General features: G+C 41.8%; 1 protein-coding gene across 3 annotated transcripts; it reads right to left on the bottom strand.

Moving 5' to 3' along the window:
- Window positions 1-950: 950 nt before the first annotated feature.
- On the bottom strand, window positions 951-9,710 carry DUT (deoxyuridine triphosphatase). 3 transcript variants are annotated; one of them, XM_072148245.1, is made up of 7 exons: window positions 9,561-9,710; window positions 9,065-9,170; window positions 7,798-7,889; window positions 4,630-4,674; window positions 3,264-3,338; window positions 1,853-1,923; window positions 951-1,285 (listed from the first exon to the last, which is right to left on the bottom strand). In XM_072148245.1, exons 1-7 carry the CDS (start codon window positions 9,670-9,672, stop codon window positions 1,229-1,231), a joined length of 558 nt encoding a protein of 185 aa, XP_072004346.1. In that variant the 5' UTR covers window positions 9,673-9,710; the 3' UTR covers window positions 951-1,228. The 3 variants fall into 3 exon arrangements, with proteins under 3 accessions (XP_072004346.1, XP_072004348.1, XP_072004347.1); XM_072148247.1 differs by having other exon boundaries at window positions 9,065-9,232; window positions 9,557-9,687; XM_072148246.1 differs by lacking the exon at window positions 9,561-9,710 and having other exon boundaries at window positions 9,065-9,470.
- Between the last annotated feature and the right edge of the window lie 569 nt (window positions 9,711-10,279).

Below are 10,279 nucleotides of genomic sequence, written 5' to 3'. Positions count from 1 at the left end.
GGAAAAGTCTTTGTTAATTTTGAATGAATTAATCTGAAAATGTAAAATATGTACTATAAATTACAATGAATTCCAAACTTTGTATTGGTTGCTTTCCTATTATATGGGGAAATGTCATGGTATTTTAATGAATATTTATTAAATATTTTTGTGTATGTGTTTTTAATTTGGAAATGTCCCCCATGAGGTAATAAAAGACCCCTGGGGCACATTTTCACTTTTTTTTCTCCCTGAAACTAAGGCATCTATAAAGAGCCTCAGTTACATAGGAAAACCACCACCCGTTAATGGTGGTGCTGATCAGCGCTGTACTGGGTTTAAATTTGACCCCTTTAGACCCAGCGGCAGCGCCGGCTCTGCTCCTCCGTGCATCACGCTCCTGTGAGGAGCGGAGAAGCAGTAACGAACCGCATATTCATTCTCCATAGACTGGGTCCTGCAAATGGTAGAAAAGATCAAGGGGGCCAAATACTTTCGCAAGGCACTGTATACGGTAAATGGTGTGGATAAAATGCAGGCACTGCCAATTACTACAATCATCCACTGATTGCTTATAAAGATGTGTGGTGTTAATAGCCTTTGATAACTTGTACTGTTCATTTGGAACAGGTAATTAAAAAAAAAAAAGTTATAATTATTGTGTCATGAATTAATGGAATGGCATGGTAATTCATCAGCATTACATGATACCCAGGATAAAGTCTTTCACCCCCTGTGCCACCTGACATGAAGCAAAGTAAGCCACCCTGCATCAGCCCAATAGTCTGAACCCATTCCTGGTGCAGCTTGTGGCAGGCAGGACCCGATAAAATTGTCAGTCCACATACGGATGTACCAATAGCAGGAGGGAAGACTGTGCCCAGGACTTGATAATCTCCCCCAATAGAATTGAAACATCATTAAGTCCAAACACATCTCTTATTGGGGTAATAAAGAAACACAGAAACCACTTAAAAAATTCTATACAGCTTTATTTATTTTCTTTAGTAGACACACACATGGAGTGATACTTTGCATCAAATACAACTTAACACAGAACTGTTGAGTCCATAGAAAACGAACAACTCTTGATAATGTACATCTTTTGCAGTGATAACAAAAGTCATAGGTCGTTTACAAATACATCTTGAATCAGAATTTTGGATCCTTTGGCATTTGACTGAATTTGCAAGTGGAGGGGAACGGTCAAGCACCAACTTCTTTACAGTAACAGCTCACTCTTCAAATATTAATTTTGACCTGTTGACCCAAAACCACCAGCTCCTCGCTCTGTATCATCAAGGACCTGCACAGGAAGATGCAACAGATATTTAAAATTCTATTTATTCATTCATGGAGTTACAGCACAACGCCTTGGTCAGGAACAGAACAGACATTTAAAAGGAAGTTTCATAAAATTTTAAATTTATTATACATTTGTGGAGTCCAGATTTAACTACATTATTATTTTTTTAGTGTATACCACACAGAAGGACAATACTAATGCAATCTGAAGAGCAAATCAAAAACAATCATGATTGTTCTTGGGGCTACGGAGCCCAATATAGCAGCAACTGAAGTGACTCTCGCCCTGCCTCTACTTTTCCCCCCATTCAAAAGAGGACTTCGGCTTATATGCACATGTATGAAGATTTTTTTTTTTATATATAGGTAGACGAGAAAAAAAAAAAAAAGAAAAGTTAATGGATATTTGATACCAGCCTACCTGAGGATGCTTTGAGTTTACAGGTGTTAAAGCAAAATAGTGGGGTTCCTTCAGTGGAAGATTCATTTACACTGGTTGATATTTATCTTTCACATTTATTGATACGATGTTCAGCTAGACTATACCAAATTATAAGCAGTGACTTACCTTTACTTCCTCAAGGTTAGGGTAGACTATTTGTTCACAGATCAACTGAGCTACTCGGTCACCTTTTTTAACTGTAAACGAGGAACAGATTTATCATTAAAGAAAATCTACCATCAAAATCAAGCATGATAACCAGGGGCACTCATGCATAGATCCAGACAGGGTAATTGTGGTAATGTTCTTATATTTGTTATCCATAGACTTTATACTTAAAGTTATTCTAAGGGAGAGAGCAGGTAGTTGGGCGACACAGGTTTTGTAAAATCTGTAGCACTGAGGGGCTCTGATAACGCCCATATTAGAATAATTTTAAAAGTCAATTTTTAAAGTAAGGAGGCCATTGATAACAAATATAAGATTACCAGTGTCACGAAGCCTGGATCTATGATTAAGTGTGGTCAAATTTGGACAGAGTGGAGCTGGCTGAGCTACAGGCTACAAAGTGTAGAGATCTGCAGGTAGCAAAACGCACCCGATATCGGTGGTATCTGCAAATAGTGATTTTGTTAAGGAAACCTAACGTAAGGTTAGTTTCATACAACTGACTGAAAACAAACATGCATAAAATTTTACAAGCCAAAAAAGCCCACCAGACTAAAATTTAAATGGCGTTTATTCTTAAAAGGGAACTTTTTTCCCCACTGGTGACAGGTTCCAACACAGACTCAGTACATGGCAAACATGCTTTCATCCATTCTTTACACTACTTAGTTTTAGAATTATGCACTTTACCTGACTCCCTACCAGCTCACGCTCACAAGGCCCAGGGGTTTCACTTTTGAAGTGTTAATGGGCGCCTGCTTGATTTGAATCCACAATAGGCATTAATTAGCCCAAACCCCTCCTCCCACATCCTCTCTATTCACCCTCCCTCTAATGACAGACTGTCATTCCGACATGCGCACTGAGCAGCAAGGCTTTCCTTTGCGGTCTTACTAGGTAGTGCTGAGGTACTGACACTTCATACTGCTCGCTGCTCATTGTCGGGATTACAAATCCTATTTCATTAGCGGGAGGGTGAATAGAACAATCATGGATTCAAATGAGTAGCCGCCTGTTACCATTTCAAAAGTGCAACCCCCACGACTTGTGAGCGTGAGCTGGCAGGGAGACAGGTAAAGTTGAAAAGTGCATAATTCTAGAACTAATTTGTGTACAGAATAGATAAAATCATATTTGCCATGTATTGTTGAGTCTATTTCAGGACTTTTCCAAAAATTACCACATGTAATGATACAAGACATTTTTTCCATAAAGCTTATCAATATAAGTGATAATTTAAAGCTGCAGTTGCCAGCTACCATAAAATGCAATGAAGTCACTGATAGAGTAAAACAGGAGACCTGTACCACACGTATGAACATTTCCAAGTCTCTAAAAGAAAAAACTTGCATAAAAAGATGGGACTTACCAGAAAAAGGCTCCTTTCCAAAGTTAAACAATACAACACCAACATTTCCCCTGTAGTCTTCGTCAATAACACCAGCTACAAAGAAATTATGAATTGTATTATATTCACATTTAAGATAAAGCAACCCCGGGTCCCTTTAAATACGATCAGAGTGAAGCTATGTGGAATGGCCTGCATAATACAGAAAACTATTTGGTATTGTGTAATGTGGATGGAAAATACACAGCAGTCATCAGTGGAAAATGCACATTGGTGCTGGCAGGTTAATGTGATGGCCCTCAGATGCAAGCTATGACTGTCAGGGCCTTGGCTCAGAAAGCTGCCTACGCCTTCCAGCTGTGGAGGAGAGGACAATGTAACATTGTGTTTCTATTTCTATAGAGTATTGAAAGTGTTAGGAAATGAAGATAAAATATTTTAGTTCAAGAATCAGCTAAGAAAACGAAATCTGCATGATAAAACGCCACACACATATACAGGCAGTCCCAGGAGTTCCCGCTTCCCCAATATGCAGCAGAGTTAAAACTTTAATCATTACCGTGCTGGCTCTGCTGCATATTGGAGAAACAGGAACCCTGTGCATTATATATATCAATACGTGTGAATGTAGTCAACCTCAGCTTCCAATTTCTTAATAGCATCAGTCACCACAGACTGGACATTGTAGAGGAACGGACTTTAAATGTTCATCTAACACTAAGCATCCGTACTTTGTGTATATCAATATGATGCACAGCGTTCCTTGCCCAGCAGCGAGATAAGCCCATCTTTTTTCTTGTCCTGATGGACAACGTGATTCTGTAGATTACTACTGCGGCTGCGCGAGGAACGATTTCTCGGTCATGCACGAGATTTGCAAAGATCCGGCTGACGTCACCGGCTGCCTGAGCACAGTGGGGCGGGATGGAGGGGTGCGTATTGAGTGTCGAGGGTGTGAATAATTAGTAAACGGCAGATCCATGAGAGTCTCATTATCCGGGAGCCCTGGAACTAAAGACATTGCCATCATCCCCTAGAGGTAACAAGCATGCTTAAGAGGACAGTCTATAATCAGTAATCTGCTGGTAGAGGCCCTTTAAGCTATTAATACACAGGCACTGCCATTACTAACCCAAACATGGAGGTAGAGTCTGGCGTAACTCTTCCATAAAGCTCTGCACTAACTCTCCAATGAACCCATGATTATGTGTGGTCTTCTCATATTGGGGAAAGTCATGTTAAATGGAATTACTGTGTATGAAATACTGTATTCCCCAACAATATATTCTGTGCCAGTTCAGGTTACGCATTATTATCAAAAATATTCATATGCAATATATATATATATATATATATTAAAAAAAAAACAAAAAACAAAAACAGTTACCTCCAACATCAATGAAGTGTTTAGCTGCCAAACCAGATCGAGGTGCTACAAATCAGAAGAGGAAAAGTTGAATTACTAACTGAAGAACATGCAGAACAATAAGGTTTTGTTCACATCCATATTTTTGATGCCAAGGATACATTTACACGAACGTATGGGGGAACGTATATGCATCTGACATATGTCCCCCATACACTTCAATGGCCTTGCGGCGCCGTACAGGAGCAATGCAGTGCAGCACCGTTAAGTAGCCCGTAGAAAGATAGTACTGCGGTACGGCGGGCATACATCGGGTGCATGTAGACTTAGTCTGTATACCAGGGATGTGGAGTCGTGATAAAATGGACCGCAAATATATAATAAATTTCTTTTAAATGTCTATTCAATTCCTGATCCAAGGATATGGACCAAGGGTGAGCAACATTTATTGGTCCAAAGGCCATATTGTCAGACTGCTCAACTTTAACCCCTTAAGGAGCAGGCCCTTTTCATTTTTGCGTTTTTATTTTTCACTCCCCACCTTATTTTTCCATATAAAGAGCCGTGTATGGGCTTATTTTCCGCGTAACAAATTGCACTTCGTAGTGATGGTATTAAATATTCCATGTCGTGTACTGGGAAGCAGGAAAAAAATTCTAAATGCAGTGAAAATGATGAACACACACATTTACGCCATTTCTTGTGGGCTTGGTTTTTACAGCTTTCACGGTGCACCCCAAATGACAGATCTACTTCATTCATTGGGTCAATATGATCACGGGGATACCAAATTTGTATATGTTTTATAATGTTTTCATACATTAACAAAAATTAAAACCTCCCGTACAGAAATAAAGTTCTTCATTTTGCCGTGTTCTTGCGCTAATAACTTTTTCATACTTTAGTGTACGAAGATGTGGGTGGTGTCATTTTTTTGCGACTTCTGATGACGTTTGCAATGCTTCTATTTTTAGGACTGTGCGACCTTTTGATCACTTTTTATAGAATTTTTTCTATTTTTCAAAACGGCAAAAAATTGCCTTTTGCGACTTCGGGCACTATTTTCCATTACGAGGTTAAACGCAGTGAAAACCCGTTATTATATTTTGATAGAGCGGGCATTTTCGGACGCGGCAATAGCTAATGTGTTTATGATTTTTACTGTTTATTTATATCAGTTCTAGGGAAAGGGGGCGATTTGAATTTTGTTTTTTAATAGATTTTTTTTTTTTTTAAAACTTATATATTTTTACTATTTTTCAGACTCCCTAGGGCAGTGACGGCTAACCTATGGCACTGGTGCCAAAGGTGGCACTCAGAGCCCTTTCCGTGGGCACTCAGGCCATCACCAGAGATGACTCCAGGTATCTTCCTGCAGTCCCAGACAGCCCAGGACTTACTGTGCACAGAGCTATATTAAAGTGACAGCTCTACCTGGGACTATTTTCTGCTTTATTGGTGTCCTCAGGTGCTGGTATCAATGAAAACTGTGACAGAGAAGGGAGTATAAATCACAAATTAAATTTCTGTGTTGGCACTTTGCGATAAATAAGCGGGTCTTTGTTGTAGTTTGGGCACTGGGCCTCTAAAAGGTTTGCCATCACTGCCCTAGGGTACTTTAACCCTAGGTTGTCTGATTGAACCTACCATATACCATATGGGGATTTTGCACACTATCTATTACAATGTGCAAATCGCACATTGTAATAGATAGCCTAAAACATGATAACCTCTGATCTTTGTGTGACCCGGGGCATGTCATGATAACGGATCGCCGCTCCCCGGTGACGTCACGGTGAGCGACGATCGGAGCCAAGATGGCGGTGCCCAGGCGCCACCGGCTCTTTAATGCCACCAGCAGCTTTGCCAGCGGCGATCAAAGGGTTAATACCTGCTAGCACCGATTATGAAGCAAATGCCCGGTGAGTATGAAGAGGGCTCAGCCCGTGAGCCCTCTTCATACTCCCCCATGCGCAGCAAGACGTAAGGGTACGTCTTATTGTGCTATGGGGTTAAAGGGCGCATCAGTAATATGCAACCATTGTATTTTAAAAAAAAAAAAAACGTCAAATTACGCAGTACTGCAAAACCACCCCAGCAACCAACAAATACTGCATCCAGAGCAGACAATAATGGTACCAGAGACCCCGAGAGCAGACAAAAAAAAAAAATCCTCTCCTCTAAGTGCCATATGCTGGCTGTAGACAGCATCAGGACACGGAGCAGTGCAGTACAGTACAGCTGACAAGGGTAGTCTCCTGCTCTTGCGGCCCTTACATTGATACATACAACCAGTGTGCAGCGGCAGGAGAGTACCCGGAAAAGGATGGTGTCCAACTATTGTTACAAAGAAGGACCGCTAGGAATAGAAGCGCTGTACTCTGGGTGTGGTCACTTACAAATTCAACACATGCGCCCAGTGTGCGCGCCTTGGTCCGGTCGCATTTTTATGAAAACACATGGTCGGTAACCAGCACCCGATATCTTGGGGTTCGGCCATGTGGTGCTTGTACATCAGAGATGGACAGAGAAGAAACCACCAGTTTGACAGATCCTTGCATCTCTGCCAGTAAGAAGGGTCTCTGGCTGACATGACCCAGTGATACACAAGACCGGAGGTGTCTGATCCGCCTTCACATATTGGCGATAATCATTGCAGTTTTTGCGGTTAATTTTATGAGCACACTGTATGGAGTCTGCGCTGCCACCATTCCTACAGGTTCTCTCTTAGTTTAAATTAGGCAACCTCCAATCCTTGGGGATTGGGACACATGTGAGCTACCTTATATACTTGAGTATAAGCCAAGGTACCTAATTTTAACACATAAAACTGTTGACTGGAGTATAAACCGAGGGTGGGAAATGCATTGGTCACAGCCACCAGCCAGTATAAAGCCGGCCAGCCCCTGCTCCAAGCATACCCCCCCCACATACACAAAGTTTTGTGCTAAAAAGCTCAGCTTATACTTTAGTATATACAGTATAAATTTCATTATATTTAGCACTATAAGGGAGCATCATCACACTTTTTTTTTTATATATTATTAGCGTTTCTCAATAGTGAATTTATACACTTCATGAGAAAACCCTATAAAAGTCAGACCACCAGTATTTTTTGAGACAGCATTTTACAGCATTCAAAAAAAATAATAATAATAAAAAAAAATTTATAAGTATGCAGCTACTCACCGACCCTCCCATAGCACCCACTAGGTACACAGATCTGGATGTCTGTTTTTACTATGGCTTTATCATGCGGCTCAATCACGTAATCGTAGGCACTAAGGAAGGGGAGAGAAGAAAGAAAGGAAAAAAAAAAAAAAAAAAAAGACACCTTCAACAGCTGATTCTTCATTTACACAAACATAAGTAATACACTCTGCAGTATATTTACAGCACAACTAAGAGCTCATTCATACGGGCATTTTCGACATTAGTATGATGCAGATTTTGCAGTTAGCATACTGAATCATTGATTTCTATGGGTCTATTCACATATCCATTCTTTTCACAGATGTGCAGACTGAGAAAAAAAATTGCACATGATGCAAGTTTTTTCTCACACGTGGACCATGGACCTCCATAGAAGTCAACGGATGCGCAAAAAAAAATTTATAAGATGAGATCACATGGATGAGGTCAGTTTTTACTCAAGTGTCCCTAAGCAAGTAACTGTGCAAGCCAGAATATACATTAGAAAAAAACTTTTACAGATGTGAAAAAGGATATAATACAGACCGCACAAAGATTTCACATATCCACATTTTTTACAGCCACGCACCAGAAAAGTGTGTATGAAGGATCCCTTAACATGCAAGTCAAATAAATCTAACTAAATTCTGTAAGTGATGGGAATTCCGACTCTTCTTAGTGAGCTGGCTCATTAGGCTCCACTCACTAAGAGCGGGCTCTTCTGGCTCCCTATTAAATATAATAGGGAGCCACAGGACAGTCAATCATCCCACCTTTTTTAACCCGATTTTATAGGGGAAAAGAGGATAGGTGATCCATTTAGAGGCAGGGTTTAGAAAGCCATCGGCTCACGTCGTTTACACGAATGAGGCGGCTCTTGTCACCTTGCATGAGGGATTGCAGGGTGCCAACACCCTCACATGGAAAGCAGCTGGTGATATTGCGACAGGTACTGCAGCGTGTAAGCAGTGCCGTGCATTATATCAGCCATCAGGGAATAGCATGGCAGTACCGTCATTATGAGGCGAGTTATACATTTTATATAGAATGTTTTTATTTGTGGAAAATGTTTTGCAGAAATGGAGTTCACCGCCCTCCAGCAACCAGAAGATGGAGAAAGCTGCTACAGTTCACTCTATTCTCCAAATAGTAGAGAAACAAATATAAAAGCAAGGAAATTGTATGTATGTATGTATGTATGTTTAGTGCATTATAGACAGGAGTCTCCTGTGTAACACATCACATGCATGTCCCGTAGTCTTACCTGTACAGGTCATATCCCGCAGCCCGGGCTGAGCCTCTGGTGGGGGTGCACGCATTCTCCGACAACTTGGCGAAGCGCAGCACTGCAGCGGGGCTGTCACAGACTTCTTCCTTTGCCCGTTTGGCGGGAGATGAGGGCACAGGGGTGAGCGGCATGATGGTGACAAGACACAGAGAAATCTAACAATCCCGCCAATTTCTGAAACTCCCGCCAGATCTATGTACACGTCACGTGCACCCGCCCACCGCAGCAGCGGCTGTCATTGCAATCCCCCAACCCACAACATCACTAGCGCGGCCAGTCTCGCTTTGCGGCTACAGAGCAGGAGAACTGGAGAACTACGAATCCCAGAGTTCCACACGAGCAGACGTGCTGCGGCAGAGTGGGACTATGGGACGTGTAGTTTTTTGTTACTTTAGCCCTTCCATACGCCCCAAGCAGGGAAAATATATGTGATTGCCTGAGCTCCGTACATTCTGTGCTGTAATACAATTACCTTCCTTGCTGTACACCCGAAAAGGATGACTGAGGCGGGAGGCTGCAGACCAATGCCTACAGCACAGCCGCCCTGATGTCACACACAAGGCACCCAACGTGGCCGCCGACATGATGCACGGGGGCACGTGACAGGGTGTAGCCGGCCTCCGGGAGAGGTGGCACCTGCCCTCATATAGTTATATGCTAGAATAAGGCAGAGTTCACACTACCATTCACACCTCTGCTAAAAAGGTAAAGAACGGAAACGAAACGCATCGACCTTTATTTTCTGTCTAGGCTAAATTCACACTACCGTCAGTATTTCCGTTTATTTACCTCAGTTACAAAAAGACGACGGATGGTGAATACAACATAACGGGTGACAGTGTCCATTAACAGTACTAACAGTCCCCATTGACTTCAATGTAAAAGATAACTTAATGTCCAATGTATATGACCAAAACACGGATGACTGTCTAACAGATGACAACAGATAACATTAAAAATTGCAGTGATTTGTAATGGCTCCGTTTACTTTCAGTTTCTTCATTTTTTCAGCGGAAGCTGAACGGAAGTGTGAACTGAGCCTTAGGGTGCATTCACACGTTCCGCTATCGTCTCGTTCATAACGTGACGCTAGCGCACAGTGGGCGGGGCTCAGGCCGATCGCATATGCGTTTCCCGGGAAAAGCATGCGATTAATAACCCGATCGCATGCGTTTCTCTGGAAACGCATAT

The sequence above is a fragment of the Engystomops pustulosus genome, chromosome 4, assembly GCF_040894005.1.
Source record: "Engystomops pustulosus chromosome 4, aEngPut4.maternal, whole genome shotgun sequence".
Lineage (NCBI taxonomy): Eukaryota > Metazoa > Chordata > Amphibia > Anura > Leptodactylidae > Engystomops > Engystomops pustulosus.
Note: the sequence above shows the minus strand (reverse complement) of the source record. Positions and strands in the feature narration are given on the sequence as shown.